The 18,856-nt window shown below is 35.1% G+C and overlaps 1 protein-coding gene and 1 long non-coding RNA gene across 5 annotated transcripts in view; one reads left to right on the top strand and one right to left on the bottom strand.

Moving 5' to 3' along the window:
- The first annotated feature begins 878 nt into the window (after positions 1–878).
- On the top strand, positions 879–3,692 carry LOC140602495 (uncharacterized). The gene is made up of 2 exons (XR_012005435.1): positions 879–1,016; positions 1,241–3,692. It is a non-coding gene; the product is annotated as an uncharacterized lncRNA (long non-coding RNA).
- Positions 3,693–8,784: 5,092 nt separating this feature from the next.
- Positions 8,785–18,856, bottom strand: part of C13H16orf87 (chromosome 13 C16orf87 homolog) — a 29,244-nt gene continuing 19,172 nt past the window's right edge. For 3 of the 4 annotated variants that reach the window (XR_012005434.1, XR_012005433.1, XM_072772047.1), the window contains 2 exons: positions 15,731–15,913; positions 8,785–9,826 (listed from right to left, as the gene is read on the bottom strand). Coding sequence is in view for 2 of the 4 variants with exons in the window: in XM_072772047.1 (XP_072628148.1) it covers positions 9,708–9,826; positions 15,731–15,913 (302 nt within the window). In the remaining 2 variants the exon portion in view is untranslated. The remainder of the gene's footprint in view (positions 9,827–15,730; positions 15,914–18,856) is intronic. The other variant, XM_072772048.1, reaches the window with a different exon arrangement.

Raw genomic sequence — 18,856 nt, 5'->3', positions numbered from 1 at the left:
TGCCCCTAAATTATACACTTAAAAACAGTTAAAATGCAAATTTTGTTATGCATATTTTACCACAATTTATCATAACATACCAAAGGTGCAGTATAACTGGGTGGATTGTAGGATAAATCAATTTTATCTCAAAAAATATTTAAAAATTGTCAGGACCTGTGCATCCACTTGGAAAGTGTTTTTATTTCCCAGGTTGAAGACCACGGCCGTAGCACAGTCACCAAAGGAATGCAGGAACACTCAGGCTAGAGACGCAGCATCACATAGCTACCATTCTGCAAAGCACGTTGGAGGGCAACAATTCTGCCCATTGCTCAAAGATCATAACTACAGTAATGAGTATCCTAACATACAAAATAAACACTCTAGAATGAAAAGCCTGCATTAGTTATAGAATAGAGGTCCTCTATTTCTGACTGAAGAGTAGGCCAGAACAAGACTTTTCACCACAATAAAAAATTATCATTAATTCCTTGGTGAAGAAAAAATTGGAAAGTGGTTCCTGAATCTACTATATTATCTTTTAGCTGTATTTATCTGTGCATATGTAAACTCCATTTATCATTTATGGAGGAGTCTGATTAACTCAACAAAATATTATCTCCATAAAGTTCCAAAGTAAAGGACCTTATGAGACACAGGAAGAACTCTAAAACATATTGTAAGCAGTGGCATATGATCCTATTTAAATACAAAAACTGTGAGGTCCTAATTCCAAGGCAGATAGAGTTAAGTACACACCTGCCTCTCCCACTGAATGTAACTTTAAATCCTAGACAAAACGCATGGATTGGATCCTCAAAACTCTAAAATATAAATGGTAGTAGCAGACAAATTAGGAAAGCAGACCTATGTTCTAAATTCCACAGAACTGGCAACGACTTCATAATTCTTCAGTTACTACACAGCTTGGACCCAAAGGCAGCCAGAAACACAGAAGTATGCTCTGAAGGAGCCAAGAGAAACCCTCCCTTTCTGACTGAAGAGTGGGAAAGAGGGCTCCTGAAGATCAGAGGGTGGGTCACAGCTCTTCCCCCACCTCCTTCTTCTTTTCTTACTTCTTCGCCATTCCAGGTCCCAGATGATATACCATAGCAACCGTATCTGGTAAGGCACTTAAATCTCAGAGGATTCAGAGTGAATAGATCCCTTCTCTTTGACCAAAAGAGCTATGATCCCAAGAGTGTGGGCAAATCTCCATTGATTTTCTTCCTTCTGTCTCGTTACCTTCTCACCACAGATGCAGTCACAGGAAGTGTACAGCAGAAGGAAGAAACTAAAGTCTCAGCTCTTTAGATGAAGGACTGGGAAGGGAGGCTCCAAGGAGCCAGAAAGTGTCAAGGACTCTATAAAAAGTAGCAAGATGAAGAGTGTGATCCCACAGTTGTTTGAATTATTCAAGTTACCTCTGAGCTGTACATACAATGGGTCTGACCCTATATATATAGCACAAGTTCTGAGAAGTGAGCTACCGGGAAGAACTATTGTCCAGGTCTAATTTACCACTGAGTAATACACATGCAGCAGTGATCCAAGTAGTGCTGCAATCACTTAGAAACTGAACTGATACTGGAACCATAGGTCATGGAAGCACATCAAAACATGCAGCCTGAACCTAACTTGGCTGACTATTATCCTTAGTTACCCAGAGATTCATACACAATATCTGAAAAGTCAAAGATGAAATCCAAAATTATTTAGCATACAAAGAACTAAGAAAATTTCAACTCCACAATCAACAAAAACCAATCATGACGTGACACAAATTTTAGAATAACCAGAGAAAGATGTTAAGGCAGCTATTATAACCAGACACTAAAGGTGAACATTTCTGAAGCAAATGGAAAGATAGTTTCAGAAAAGGAATATAAAGAAAGATCAAATGGCAATTTTAGGAATAAAGAATACAAAAATAAAAAATTCACTGGATGAACTCAGAATGGAGATAAAAGGGGTCAGTGAACTTGAGATAGGTCAATAGAAACCATCCAATATGAACAGAAGAGGGGTTAAAAAAAATAACTGAGGAGAGGCCTTGGGATCTGTGAGACAATACCAAACCGTCTAATATCATTGGAGTCTGAGTCAGAGAGGAGAAAGGAGGTGGAATAGCAAAAATATGAATAGCTGAAAATTTTATGTAGTTGTGGAAAGATATGTACTTATACATTCAAGAACCTCAGAAAACCCCAAATGAAAAATTCAAAGAAAGCTCACCCAAACATATCATAATCAAATTAATAAAAAGGACAAAGATTCCTGAAAGCAGCCAGAGAAAATGTTTCATAGGATGAAAAAATTATTTGAATGGTTGCATATTTCTCATCAAAAGTCACGGAGGTCAGAAGGAAGTGGGAATTTTTAATGTGTTGTAAGAAAAGAAATGTCAACCTAGAATTTTATATCCTCTAAAAATATCTTTCATGTATTAAAGTAAAATAAAGACATTTTCATATGAATGCAAACTATGAGAATTAGAAATCAGCAGATCAGCTCTAAAAGACATGTTAAAAGTAGTTTTCCAGGTGGGAAGGATATGATACCAATGGAAACTCAGAACAGCAGGTGTTAAGAAAGAGCAACAGAAATAACAAATATCCAGATATATGTAATGGACTGTTTTCCTCTTGAGCTCTTAAAAATATGTACAATAGTCATAAACAAAATATACTATATCATCCAAAGGGGTTTTATAATTTATAAGACAACTATAAAGGGATGTAAATGGTGATAAGATACCTACATTCCACTTGAATTGGTAAAATACTGATTTTAAGTATACTGTAAAAGTTTAAGTACATTTAGGGTAATCCCTTAAAAAAAGTAAAAAACTAGACAAAGAGATACAGTAAAAAAACCACAACAGATAAAATACTAAAAAAAATGCTCAAGAAATCCAAAAGAGGGCAGGAAAAGAGAAATGGAAAAATGTAGAAGAGAAATCATACAGAAAATAATAAAATGGCAGTTCTAATCCAATATATAAATGCACATAGTCTAAATAAACCAAGTAAAATATTGAGATTATCAGAAAAATTAAGGCGTGGATCACTATATGCTCTCCATAAGAAAGTCATTTCTAATGTAATGACAAAGATAGGTTAAAAGTAAAATGACAGATGGGATGCCTGGGTGGCTCAGCTGGGTCAACCAGCTGCCTTCCGCTGAGGTGAAGTGAGTCTGCCTCTCTCTCTCCTTTTGCCCTGCTCCCTGCTTGTGCTTTCTCAAATAAATAAATAAAATCTTAAAAAAATAAAATAGAAAAGACTTACCATACAAAAACTAATCAAAAGAAAATAATCCTAGATATTTATGTACCAAACAACAGAGCTTCAAAAACCAACAGTCCTAAAAAAGGAAGAATAGATCCATTATCAAAGCTGGAGATTTCAACATTGCTTTTTCAGTAATGACACCAGTAGAAAATCAGCAAAGACAGAACTGAACAATACCAGGAGAATCCAAACTCTTTTCAAGTATACATGGAACACTTGGCAAACAGACCAGATCTTATCTCCTAACAAACTCTAACATTTTAAAAGAACTGAAATCATACAAAATATGTTTTGATGATGAATCTGAAAATCAACAACTGCAAAATAACTAGAAAAGCCTCCAAAAGTTTAGAAATGGAAGAAATATCAAACAATATTAGAAACAATTCTGAATTGAACAATAAAAATTTAACAATACTTGTGTGACAACTTATAGCATTAAATGCTTTTGTTAGGGCAGCCCCGGTTGTGCAGTGCTTTAGCGCCAGCCTGCAGCCCAGGGTGTGATCCTGGGGACCCGGGATCGAGTTCCACATTGGGATCCCTGCTTGGAGCCTGCTTCTCCCTCTGCCTGTGTCTCCGCCTCTCTCTCTCTCTCTCTCTGTGTCTCTCATGAATAAATAAATAAAATCTTTTAAAAAAAATGCTTTTGTTAGAAAAGTCTCAAATCAACAATCTACGCTTCCACCATAAGAAACCAGAAAAAGAGGAAAAAAATAAACAAAGCAAGCAAAAGGGAGGAAATCATAAAAAGTAAAAATTATTGAAACTTTACTGCAAGCTGTTTCTTTAAAAAAGAACACAATTAAGAAACTCTAGTTTAGGGCAGCCTGGGTGGCTCAGCAGTTTAGCGCCGCCTTCAGCCTAGGGCATGATCCTGGGGTCCCGGGATTGAGTCCCACGTTGGGCTCCCTGCATGGAGCCTGCTTCTCCCTCTGCCTGTGTCTCTGCCTGTCTCTCTCTCTCTGTGTCTCTCGTGAATAAATAAATAAAATCTTAAAAAAAAGAGACTCTAGTTTAGACAAAAAGCCCCATGATTGGTGTCAGAAATGAAGGAAAAGGGGCGCCTTGGGTGGCTCAGTCAGTTGGGTGTCTGCCCAGCATCCTGGGATCCAGTCACCGCGATAGGCTCTCTGCTCAGCAGGGGGTCGGCTTCTCCCCCGCCCCTCTCCCTGCTCTCTATCTCTCAAATAAATAAAATGGTTTTTTAAAAAAGATGACTATTGCTGATCCCCAAAACATAGAGACTACCACAAGGAATTTTACACATAAAAATTCCATAACTTCGATGAAATTGACCAAACTACCAAAATTCCAAAGAGAAAACTGAAATTATTCAATATCGATTAAGTAAATATAATTCCTAGTAAAATCCTTTTGAAATACACGTCTAGGCTGTGATGACTTCAATGCCAACTTCTACCAAACATTTAAAGAATAACATTAAGTCTATACAATTTCTTCAAGAAAGTAGAAAAAGATGGAATATTTTTCAAATCATTATATGAAGCCAGGATCATCTAATTACAAAACCAGATAAAAATACAAAAACACTAGGTTCAATATACCTTAGGAACATAGGCATGAAAATCCTCAGTAAAATCTTAACTCAAGTTGAATTCATCAGTATATAAAAATAATAATACAATACAACCAAGTAACATTTATATCAGAAATCCAAGGCTGGCTTCAATAATCAAAAATCAGTCAATGTGACCTACCATATTAACATTCTAAAAGAGAAAAAAAAAATCAATTTACCTGAAAAAAACCATCTGACAAAATTCAACAAATGTTCATAATAAAAATTCCCGGCAAATCAGAAGGTATTTTCCTCAGTTTAATAAGAGGTATTCTACAACACAAAAACCTATAGTTAATTAACATCATACTTAACGGCGTAAGACTGTTTCCCCCACGACTGGAATCAAGGCAAGGATCTTCCTCTTCTCAACATTCTTTTTCAACATTGTATTAAGGTCCTCACCAGTGCAATAAGGTAAAAAAATAAAAACATTAGGGAGAGGGGCAGACATTCTCTCAACAATAAGAGGATAAAAGATTCCTTAATAATAAAAAAGGAAGATTTTGACAGTGGTAGAAAGAATCATTCTAGTCCAGCCTAGAGCCTCTCTTATGTCTCATACGTTTCATTCCAGAGAGTTTGCTTTGTATGTTAGGATTCTCATCACTATAGTTGTAATCTTTGAGCAATGAACACTACTAAGAAAATAAGTGGATTAAAATAGCACAAAAGAGTAACTAGAAAAAATTAAATAGGTGTACATGTATATAGATCTCCAAATGTAAAATACAAGCCTTATAATAACAGTAGTCATAGATGAGAAAAAAAACAGCTAAACATAAAAAGTTTAAGAATTCTATCTGGGGATCCCTGGGTGGCGCAGCGCTTTGGTGCCTGCCTTTGGCCCAGGGCGTGATCCTGGAGACCCAGGATCGAGTCCCACATCGGGCTCCCGGTGCATGGAGCCTGCTTCTCCCTCTGCCTGTGTCTCTGCCTCTCTCTCTCTCTCTCTCTGTGACTATCATAAATAAATAAATAAATAAATAAATAAATAAATAAATAAATAAATAAAAAGAATTCTATCTGGAGGGGCACCTGGGTGGCGGTTAGTTAAGCATCTGCCTTTGGCTCAGGTCATGATCCCAGGGTCCTGGAATGGGGACCTGCGTGAGGAGGTCAGTGAGGAGTCTGCTTCTCCCTCTGACACTCCCTCCCACTTATATTCTCTCTCTCAAATAAATAAAAAAAAATCAATCTAGAGAATATTTTGTATGCAGAATCAAACAAATCTGATCAATACTTTCATATGAGGTTTGCAAAGGACTTAATTTCTCTAAATTTATTTAAAGGATAAACATATGCAGGTTGAAAGTAAAAATGAGATTACTTTATTATTATTTATTTAATAATTATTACTAAGATATTTTTGGTCAGAATTAGAGAATCAAATGCAATTTGATTTGTGAAAAGTCAAACACTTTTCAATTTGAATTCTTAGAAAAAAACACGTTACTTTTAGGAAACACCACAGATGTCCTGACATGTTGAGTCTTTTTTTTTTTTAATTTTTATTTATTCATGACAGAGAGACAGACAGAGAGAAAGAGAGGCAGAGACACAGCAGAGGGAGAAGCAGGCTCCATGCAGGGAGCCCGATGTGGGACTCAATCCTGGGACTCCAGGATCACACCCTGGGCTGAAGGCAGGCGCTAAACCACTGAGCCACCCAGGGATCCCCGAGCTTTATTTTTTAAAGTACTTTTGAAACTTCAAGATATGTGAATTTACTCTGGCTACATTTTTAAGTCCTTTGTAATTTTACACTTTTTCGTGATATAAATTGTCTCAAGATGTTTGATCATTTCAACTGACTGCTACAGAAGAAATAATTTGCAGTGTTTCCTTACTTTTAATTTTACATACCTTACATTGAACATAACCTAAGCCTTCTCTGCCCATATTCATGTTTTCAAAAAAAAAAAAAAAATCAAATCTCAGAAACTTAAGTGCCTCCCCCAAAATTTTTTGGAATATAGGATTGGGTAGGGAGGTAAACACCTATTTGTATAGTTTAGCCTAACAACTCCCAAATACCTTTTACTTAATTTTGTTCACATTTAAGAATGAACTTATCTTCAACAGACCTAATCTAATTATGGAACCATTTAAGGGCATTGTGAATAATCATATCATTTATAGGTATTAGAGCAGAACAAATTTTGGATTATGTAATTAAATTACCATAATTATGCTCTTAGGACATCTGCTCAGAAGAGAGGTTTAACACCAATGAATGACAAGTAATATACTCCAAGACCATTACAACATTCAACAAATTCAGCTTTATAATGAGATAGCTTATAAACATATCAGAGAATATTTTTAGACAAACTTCCTGTTTTCCTGTTATATCACAAACAGGGGAAACCGAATTTGCCCCTCTGCCAAGGAACTTTTTCAATAAGCCAACAATTTAACATCATGAGCATCTGAAATAAATTACTTCTTTAAATGGCAAGCTCCAGCCTAGTCACCAGTCTCCTTCCTTATTGTATCCATGATTATTTTAACATGACTTTCCTCTAAGGGTCTTCAGATTGAATGATTAAGATTTTATTCACAGACACACACACACACACAGATAGAGGCAGAGAGAGAAGCAGGCTCCCGGGACTCTAGGATCACGCCCTGGGCTGAAGGCAGGCTCTAAACTGCTGAGCCACCCAGGGATCCCTATTTATACATTTTTAAAGATTTTATCCATTACTCACGAGACACACTCACACACATACACACACACAGGCAGAGGGAGAAGCAGGCTCCATGCAGGGAGCCCAATGTGGGACTCGATCCCAGGACTCCAGGATCAGGCCCTGGGCTGAAGGTGGCGCTAAACCGCTGAGCCACCAGGGCTGCCCAATATTCTTTTAAAAAGATGCCTATTCCATAAGCTGTTCTTCCTTTTTCTGAGGACATATTCAAATCATTTTTAGATGTTCATTACTTTTATATTTTCTTGTCAAAATGAAGATAGTGTTCTTGTATTTCAAATATCAAATCACATTAGCATGCTTAGGAATAAACTTTGTTACTGGGCTTTAAAACGCACAGAAGACAATTTAGTAGTACCTACAGGTCAATACTGGGGTTGTAAAGAAATTCTTAGAAAAATTCTACTTCCTACCTAGAGTACCCTTTAAGCTCCCTCTGCTGGCTACCATTTAAATAAAGTAGGAAAAAATGATCATCTTTTTAAAAAAATTTTATTTATTTGAGAGAGAGAGAGAGAGAGAGAGGCAGAGACAGAGGCAGAGGGAGAAGCAGGCTCCATGCAGGGAGCCCGATGTGGGACTCGATCCCGGGTCTCCAGGATCACGCCCTGGGCTGAAGGGGGTGCTAAACCTCTGAGCCACCCAGGCTGCACTCCTCCCCCAACCCGCTTTTAAGATTTAATTAATTTATTTGACAGAGCGAGGTTTCAAAGCAGAGGGACGGGGAGAGTGAGAAGCAGACTCCTCGCTGAGCAGAGCCTGATGAGGTACTTGATCACAGGACCCCGAGATAATGACCTGAGCAAAAGGCAGACACTCAACCTACTGAGCCATCCAGGTGACCCATTTTTTGATTTTGAGAGGTGATGGGAGAGCAGGATAAGGCCAAGAGCACTACTGAAACTGAAAGGAAAATTCTCTTAAGGCTAAATCTAACTGATGGCTACCTTCCCTAATAAGTAAGGCTTCTGGACTTTCTTTTTTTTTTCTGGACTTTCAATCAGATTCGGACACTGGGGTGGGGATCAAGGGTACCTGAAATAAGGGAAGTTACTGTCAAGTTTGAATATTAAATTGATATGCCAAAATGCAAAAGCATTTAGTATAAAATAAATCAACTATAAAGTTACCATTTATCACTAGAAAAAATTAAGAATTTAAATATATTTCATAAACTTCATAGAACAAAAACTTATACCACAGTATTAATCTATTGGTTTCAATATTAAGGTTTATTTATTTTTTTCCAGAGTGAGGTTAAGTAACAATTTAAATAATTATCAGGATGTATAAATGAACATCCATTCAGATAAAACATTACTACTTAAAAGTGGCTATCTAAGAAATATTTTGTATGTAATAAATATATTTTATGTTTAGGTTAACAGGCACCATCTTGAGAGCAGAAAAGGTATTTTAAACCAATAAATAAATTACATTCAAGAAAACAAGATGTTTATATCTGAAGTATGATATATCCCCTTAAATGTTTTTCTTCATATAGCACCCAAACTTCCCAAATGTCTAGAAAGTATCTCCCAAAATATAACTCATACCTTAAGTCATAAAAATAAAGGCCAAGAAAAAAATCAATTTAAGACAAAATTTACAGTTTATATTAATTCCCCATTCAATAAAATATCAATTGCCAATTTATTAAAAGTAAATGAACTGTATATATGCAATCTGTTAGTGCTGAAAATCTGAAATATAATATTCTTAAAAGTCACTCTTTCTCAAAGTACTTAAAATATTGCATCTCTGGTGGCAAACCTGAAAACTATCAAGCATTTTATTTCCCTCGTTTTCATTCTTCCACTCCCACCTCTACACCTTTATCCTTTAACAGCCATCCATTGTTTTTTATTTTTTTTTTGTTTTTGGTAAATATATTTACTTATATCCCAAACACAAAACACTGACAATACTCCTTGGTAAACAAGGAAATCCCAGAACAGTCCCAGCCTACAGCTTTGCTACCAAAGTGTGGCACAGGCTAAATGACAGGGGGAAAAAAAAAAAAAAACAATCAATGGCCCTTATTGATGCAGTCAGCATGCTCCTGAGAGTCCTCAACTGTTTGAGAGTTTGCTGATGTAATCCTGAAGACAGTTGCAACACACTTGCAGACAAGTATCAGAGAATAAGTCTTTGATTGATAATTTTTCTATTTATTTCTGCCAAGGCGACTGAAAACACGAAAGCCTTTTCATCAGAGAGGTTAGCATAGATGTCAATTTCCTTTTCCTGTTTCTCTGTTAAAAGAAAAAGAGAAAGCTAATGTAAATGAGGTAATTAAAAAAAAATACATGAAGCTTTCAATTATTTCTTTAGATGATAATAAATATACACAATACTAACAACATACATGAAATGTTATATAGTATCATCCTACTAAAACTAAAATTTTTTCAAAATTACATAAAGGAGTTACTGAAATGCCATGAACTAAATGGAAACTATATATGTGTGTGTGTCTGTGTGTATATATATATATACAGTCTATAATATCTACATCATTTCTGTAAGTCTCAAATATTTCTTTCTCTTCACTAGGATGAGTGAGCTCACTGTCTCAAATTTTCTCACCCTAAAGATGGTCCCCTTAACCCCCCTACCAATATGCCTTTATGAATATATTAACTTCTTTACCTTAGCCCTGCTATACAAAATAAGAATAACCAACATTTAATTCTATTTTTTCCCCTCCTGATTACAAATGTAGTCCAAGTTCATGGTAGAAAATTGAAAAGTACAGAAAAACAAAAAAGGATAAAAAAAACACCTATACTATGTTATAAGCCAGCAGAAATCACAATAAATATCTTTGCGCACAATCTGCCAAATTCTTTTTTTTTTCTTGCCAATTTCTTTTTTTTTTTGGGGGGGGTTCTTCTATGATTGTACTTTTGTCTGTTTTGTTTTGACTTTTTAATCAAAGTTAAACACATATCTAAGTAGAGTCAAATTGTAATACAGAAGTCCTCCCCGCCACCCAACACCTCTCACTCCCCAAATGCAACTACTTTTTCTCAGTTGTTTCTTGTTTTTACCTCTCTAAGCAACATTTTTATGTGATGCTATTTCTTGGTTTTAGGCATTAATTGACCTCCCACCACAGAAAGTTATAATTTTATTGTTTTCTATTTCTTACCCCCTAATATACTCTTCCTATCTCGTCTTCCCATTACGTTATATCACAATTTTGGTGAGATCAATATTCAATGTTTACATTATTCCAACTATGTAAATGATTTCACTTTTCCTGCATTGTTTTTTCCCTGAAGAGATTTTTTTTTCCATCTGTTTAGTTTTCATTACTAATTGAACCCAAACTCTCTCCAAGTTGCATAGATCTTCCAGAATGCTTACACATACTAGGTATTATATCTATTTTATCTTCTTGAAATCTCTCCAAGTCTTCTGCTCCAACCTAAAATGGTTGCTTTCTAGACCTGCTACACAATTATCACTGAGATTGCTCTTCAACATCATGCTGGATATAAACATCTTTCTATTGAGTTGAACCCTGTGTCCAGGATCTCAGAATACTTCTTTTTGGTTTACTTCTTCTTTTGATGCCATGTATCTTGCAGTAGTTTCCTGAGAAAGGGAGTATAGGTAGCAAATTTTTTGAGACCCTGAATGTTAGTTAGAAAGTGTCTTTAGTCTACCTTCATGCTAACGCATAGTATGATTGACTAAGATTCATGGAGATCCAAGTATGAAGGCAAAAAATTATCTTCCAACTAATGGTGCCACGTTTTTTTAAAAAAAAGCCAATAATTTTTTTCACAGTTATTTTAAAAATTATTGCTAAATTCACATACAGTGTAATACACACATCTTAATGTACAATTGGATGAGTTCTGACAAAATATACATGTGTATAACCCACATCACAATCAAGATACAGGAAATTCCTCATGCTTCTTTCCAGTCAGTACCTCTCCACCTCACCAGCAACTACTGTTCTGATTCTATCACCACAGAGTCATTTGCCTGTTCATGGACTTCATATAAATGGCATCATATAGCATGAACTGTTTTGTGTCTAGCTTCTTTCCTTCAGCATGTTTTTAAAATTCATTGAAGCTGTTCATATATAAGTAGTGTGTTCCTTGGTGGGTAGTATTTCACTGCATTAATTCCAAGTACCACTTTGATTCTTTTCTCGCTCTTTTTCCCCTGAGCCCTTGAAGGAGTTTTCCTTTAATCAAAAAGATAGGATTTGTGATGATATGCTTTGGCATAATCTCTACTTTTAAACATCCACTGGTCTCGGAATTTGGTGGGCCATTTCAATGTGGAAACTCAATGTCCTTCAGGTTTGGAAAATTTTCTTGAATTATTTCATCAATGACATCCTTCTCCTCCATCTTCTCAGTTCTTTTTTTTAGAACATCAATAATTTATAGATGTTGAACCTTAAATTTCTCATTTAAATTTCTTATCTTTCCCATTCTATTTTTTCATCTCTTTTCCCTTTCCTTTTTTTTTTTTTTTTGAGAGAGAGAGAGAGAGAGAAAGAAAGAGAAAAGCAGGCTCCCACACTCAATGCAGAGCCCCACATGCGGCTCAATCTCACAACCCTGAGATCATGACCTGAGCTGAAATCAAGAGTTGGATGTGTTTTAACCAACTGAGTCACCCAGGCATCCCTTTCATCTCTTTTTTATTTCTCTACATTCTGGTACAACTGATTCTTTCAATAAACCTGTTAGTGTTTCATTTCTGCAAATCTTTATAAACACACATTTTTTTTTTAGATTTGCATTTTAAAGTTCATTTTCTAGGTACTTTTTTGACAGCTGCTTTTCCATTTAAATATCTTCTTATTCTCGTTTCATGACTATAATATCTTCTCTTGCTAAAAACATTAATGACAGTTTTAAGTTTTTCTTTTTCCTGCAAAAACCTGTTTTATCCAAGTTATTGTTTTTTCCTGTTAATTTGGTCTTAGCCTTTCATAGAGATACTTTCATCTATATATCTGGGTAATTCTTGATAATATGCTCATATTTAAGAATGGGATCCAAAAAGCTGATTAGTTCATATACATCTGTGGAGCTTGACTGTGATCACCAATTTAGGATGATCTGACTGGGCCATTTGTCTGTGAAATCCCTAATGAAAATACCTTTATTTTAGGCCCTTTCTCTTAGGTTTTTTAGATTTCCTAGAGAAGATACTGCTAATCTCCTATCTGGAATGATCCAAACCTAACCACAGAACTCGGTATTTATCAACTCTAATTTTCACATAACCTTCCTGATCTCAGTATAGTAGCCCTGCCCTCAATGACCCCTGGGGTTCCCTAAATCAGAGTTGTCTCATCTTTTTGAAAGGATACATTTGGAAGGAGGGAAAATGAGGTAAACAGCCATTAAAAAACAGACTTCCAAACACTCTCATTTTTAGCCTCATCTTCACTTCTACACCTCCAAATATAATTGACACAAAAATTCCTGATCTTAAGGCAGTTGTATAATAAAAATCTGCTTCTTTTTTAGTTTTCCCCAAAGGGGCTAACAGTTCAGGTTTCATGGGTCTACCAAAGCAGTTACCGCTTTCTAGAATTCTGCTGCTTTTCCCATTCCTTGTTCTTGTGGAATTTGGTCCTTTTTATTTTTATTTTTTTTGAATTTGGTCCTTTAAAAAAAAATCCTTTTACTATAATATTACTAGGATTTGAAGATGATGGAGCTAGGTATTGTTATTCGATCTACCAACATTAACTTGAACTCTACATAAATTTTGTATGTTCATTAATAAGATTTCCAGAATTGCCCACTATATTTTAATCTAAATGTCATTCCTAGTATTTAAAATAATTTAAATCTAGTATTTAAAATAATCATAGTTCTCCCTCATATAAAATGAAAATTTATCTTAACCCAACCAAAAATTTTTAAGTTTAATGGTTTGTTTTTATGATTGTATAAAAATATGCTGCTATCTAGATGTCTAAAAAGCTTTCCTTTCCATTCTTTCTTCTTTCTCTTCTTTTTTAAAATATAGAATACAAAGTCAATTAAAAATGTGTTTTTATACACTCCTTATTTAAGGTAAAGCTTGCTTCAAAGTTTCCAAGTACCTTATGAGCAAGGAATCAATAAAAACTGAATTAAAGCAAACAGCTACTTAACAGTAAAAAGCATATGAAAGAAGTCTAGATATGTAAAAATACAGAAAATTTCAAAAGTTCCTGTTTCTTATCCATATTATATTTAGAGAACATGGTCTGCCTCAAGGGTTGGTAAAATACAGCCCAAGGTCAAATCTGGCCTGCCACCTGTTTTTATAAAGTCTTACTGGAACACAGCCATGCCATTCATTTACATATTGTCTCTGGCTGCTCTCCAGCTACAATGACAGAGCAGAGTAGCTGCAACAGAAGACTGTATGGCCCACAAAACCTAAAATATTTATTATCTGGCTCTTTATAGAAAAAGTGTGCTGACTTCTTCCCCACCCCGCTCCCATAGCCTACATGAAAAGATTCCAGTTTTACAAAAATTGCCTTGAACATCTTCCTGTTTGTATTAAAAATAAATCAAGAGCATATCTTACTCTAAAAATAGCTTAAAACTTTCTATAATAAGCTGAAAATATGAGACAAAAAATTTATAGCCAACTAGTTTAAGTTATCATGAATAAAAAGTTCAGACCTGCATACACAGATTCCTAGCACAATTATCTAGATTTCATTTCCCCAACTAAAAGACTGTCATTATCTGTTTTCTCATCTCCTCTCACTCACCACCAGAAGCATTCCTTCTCCATTCTTTGGGTTATATTCCCTTTACTTCAACTGAAAAGAATGTTCTGTTTTCTGGGCCAAGCAGTATTTCTCTGTTGTTTGTTTTGTTTTGTTTGTTGATTTTTCTTTGCCTGGTTTCCCTTCTAAAACAGTTTTTAGTTTCTTTGCCTGGTTTCCCTTCTAATCATCCCATGTTAAAAAACACATTTAAGTTTAGAAAAAAATTTAAACTCTCTGGAAGAGCAGCATAAGAGAAGGAGAAAGAAAATGCAGTAAAATTGTCCAAGGAATTAAGGCGTATCTAAGTATTCTTCAAAGAAAACAGTCAAATACGATATAAGCCTTATTCCTTTATCCATACAATACTAAGAAGCCATTAACTCTGAAAAAGCTAAGGACAGCTATACCAGTGAAGTTATTTTCCCTAACAGTCATAATTTTATTCAAATAAAAGCATACAAGGCAGAGAGAAATGGTAAACAGATAAAAAAAAGTTCTCAATGTCTAAAATAGGAGAAATTTATACTTATGCTTGATTATTTAAAACTGAATGCCTGAAAAAGCAAAGCATAACCCGCCAACAAGAAACCATAAATGCATTTCACTGAAGATGAAATTATTTTGATAGAGGTTTTTAAGTAATTATAAAGAGCAACTATCACTTTTCCATTAATTACAGGCTTGGAAGTCTCAATTTCAAAAGATATTCATTCATGGCCATAAAGGGGTTCATTATCCTAGTCTAGTCTCCCTACTCTTGTATCATCTTTGAAATCTTCCATGATAAAAGGTTTTTTAGAAGATGTATAAAAAGAGAAGCTGAAGTTTTAGTTAATGGTTAAAAACAAGTTTTGGCAGACATACTACTTATCAGAAGAAAGGAGAAAATCTGTAAGGAGAAATACAAATATATTTTGGACCAAGAAAAATTTACATAAAAAACTGCCTCAAAGTAAGGAAGACACATCAGCAATTTAAAAATTCATACTGAAGAATACTTTCAATAGTAAATTTTTAAAATTCATAGTGCAACAGTTTGAAATAAGTCTAACAAAACTCAGATTTATCTTTAAAAACAAAAAACAACCATTTTAACAGGCTTCTCTATAATACAAATTATTATATCTGAACTCTAATATCAGTTTATAGCAAGGTGAATTTTACCTAATTTGAGCCGTTAGCTTTAGAATTCAATTCTGTGTTTTTTGTTGTTGTTGTTGTTTTTGATTTTAAAACAAGCATCTACCCTGGAGGAAATGTTTTCAAACTAAAATTATGAGTTGTGATTTTAAGTCCAAGAGCTCAATGCCTACCAAACACTTTCTTCACTACTACCTAATTAAAGTCTAGAAAAATTTAATACTTGAAAAACAAAACTGCTTGGATTTATTCATACCTCTTTCTTCCTCATGTTTTTTGGCAGATGCAGTTTTAGGTCTTCCTCTTCCTCGTCTGATATGATCTGAATGGCTGTTACTTCGAGACCTCTTTCTGTTTTCTAAATCCTTATTTACTGTAGAATTTATCTTCTCTCGCCTAACTCTCTCTGTTCGCCTCCTCTTGGCCTCATGCTTGTTCTCTGTATGGATGAATAAAAGTGATATATTTTAGGGCTTAGCAAGAACTGTTTGCCCAAGTTCTCATTGTCTTCTTTTTCTTTCTAAATAGCACTAGAGTTTGCTGCCTGGCATATTTTATAAAACTACAACCGTAACATCCTTGTTCCTCACACCCACACAGGAAAAAAAGAAATTCAACAGAATTCAGATCCACATTAACTCAGGAGGTAGGAAGATTTGTAACAGAAGACCAGTTTCTTTATTTGGCACCTTTAATTTCAGCCCCTACACGTTCACACAATTTCACAGCAATCTTTCTGCCTTTTTCCTTCTCTGCTTCCAAGCTAAAAATGGTAAAGTATTAGCAAAGGAAAAAAAAAAATTCCATTCCTTTTTGCCCCCTACTCAAAATACAGACTGAAATACGTCAAATATACGGAAGCTGACTTTAAACTGACTTTAGCCATAATACATTAAGGTTACCAATAAAAAGCAAACAGAAAGCATCCACAGAAAATATAAAAACACTAGGGAAGTAATAAGTAGTTTGCACTTTAGCCACAGATGAGGTCATTTCTGACATTCTCCAAGCATGCAGATCTCTAAATGAACAGCAAAAGGGGGAACTTTACTCAATATGGTGATTTAATTAATGCAATAAGCCATCCTTCTACTCCAAACAATTCAAAATGCTGGAGAAGGCCAAAAAAAAAAACAAAAAACAAAAAACAAACTTGCTTTAATATATACCTGAACTCAAAAGCAACAAAGAGAATTCCCCAAATGCCTAAAACCACAATGATAAAGGGCCAAAACATATAAAATTCATATCCCAAGAAGAGACCAATTTAAAAAACTTATAAGTATGCTTAATAAGTTAGTGTAAAACTAAAAACAAACAAACAACTGTTTAAGTAAAATGGTAATGGTTATTTCCAAACATCATACCCCCAGAGAAGTAGTTAAATCTAATCTCAGACATATACCTGATGATACAAGAACACTTAAGTATTCAAGATTGCAGGGAAGTTATCAAAGACAACCAGGGTCTTGTTAAAGGACTCAAGGGGTAACTTGAAAAGGCTCCCACTGACCAACATAGGACAATTTGGGCATCAATACAAACAGTAACTGTAATAACAAACTGGAACATCAAATATACTTAAAACTACAACTACGTGACACTAAATTTTAAAAATACAAGCAAAAACTAAGGAACCCCCTATTTTGAAAACTTAAATAGAATAGAAAGAACAAAGCATTTTTCCTGCCTTTTCTATTCCAATTGTACTAATTCACTCGGTAACCGAAGTATAGATAAAGAGAGGTTTGTCATTTAAGAATTACTGTGGCTAAAAAAAGAAGAATGATAAAATTAAAGTATTACAACTTTCTTTCTTTTTTAAAAAAGATTTTACTTATTTATTTGAGAGACAGCACGAGTGGGGGAGCAGGGCAGAGGGAAAGGGAGAAGCAGACTCCTTGCTGAGCAGGGAGTCTGACCTGGGCTTGATCCCAGGACCCCAGGATCATGACCTGGGCCGAAGGTAGATGCTTAACCGACTGAGCCACCCAGGCGCCCCTATACTTTTCTTTACTTACATTGTCTTTGCAAAATTTTGGTATTAGAATATTAGCTTCATAAAACAAATTTGGAAGTGTTCCCTTCATTAGCTTGCATTAATTCTTTAAAGGTTTGGTAGATTTTTCTAGTGAAACCATCTGGAGAAACCTGGAGATTTCTTTTTTGGCTTTTTAAAATTATGAATTCAATTTCCTTGATAGTTGTAGTGCTGTTCAATGACCTATTTCATATTAGGTCAGTTAACAGATATAGTCATAGAGCCTTTGTGACTAGACACCTCATTGGTCCTGAAGGGCTTTCCTGTTTGGTGGCAGTGGCAGCAAGTGGCTCCTGGTGCACCAGGTATCACCATTTTCAACAAAAATGAACTAAAGGATATAAGTGCTAAACATAAATAGCTGTTAACATTACAAAAACAGAGACAAGCAGATTTTATATGCCACCTGACAATACCTACCTGTTAGGTAGTCTTACCAGGAAAATTAAATCCTATCAAACTTTTGAATCCAAATGACAATTTACAGGAAAAATAAAAGTCACTAGAGGAGTGCATTATCCTACATTCCTACACCATGAAAAACCAAATAGGACATCCAGATGTACACGTGATAGCTTCTTTAACACAATTTGCAAGGAAAAAAAAAAAAAGAAAGAAAACAATAGGTAAAAGAGAGCTAAAAAAGATATTGCCCATATGTACTGTGAAGACCTTAAAACTTAAAAAAAAAGTTTTTATGAGAAACCTGAAAATTTCAGCACCAGTTGGGTATTTTTTTTTTTTAAAGATTTTATTTACTTACTTGACAGAGCGAGCGAGCACAAACATGGGGAGCAGTAGGAAGGAGAAACAGCCAGGGGGAGAGGGAGAAGCAGGCTTCCCACTGAGCAGAGAGCCCAATGCAGTGCTCATTCCCAGGACCCTGGGATCATGACTTGACCAGAAGGCAGACGCTTAACTGAGCAACTCAGGCGCCCCACCATTTGGGTATTTAATATTAAGGAATTATTAATTTTAATTGTGCTTATATTTTTAATCGGCTGTCTTTCAGAAACATACATAACTGAAATTACATGAGATTTTCTTAAAAAAATATGCAAGGGAAGGAAATAGACATGGGCGTGAATGGGGCCAGGCTTGGCCATTTTCCTTCTACTCTTGTGTATGCTTAGAATTTCTCAAAAAAAGAAAAGGTTTAAAGGAATAGGTAAAGCTTTTTATAGTATGCCTTTTAAAGTTCAACAATGAATTTAAGTTTGTTCCTCCAGCTACCCACCCATCTCTGCAAACTTCTATTAGCCAAACTTCTCAAAAAAGAGCTCTCTGTACTTTCTGCCTTCAGTTTCTACCTCCCATTCACTAATCAATCCACTTCAATAT

The sequence above is a fragment of the Canis lupus genome, chromosome 13 (genome assembly GCF_048164855.1).
Source record: "Canis lupus baileyi chromosome 13, mCanLup2.hap1, whole genome shotgun sequence".
NCBI lineage: Eukaryota > Metazoa > Chordata > Mammalia > Carnivora > Canidae > Canis > Canis lupus.
This window is presented reverse-complemented; position numbering and strand designations above follow the sequence as displayed.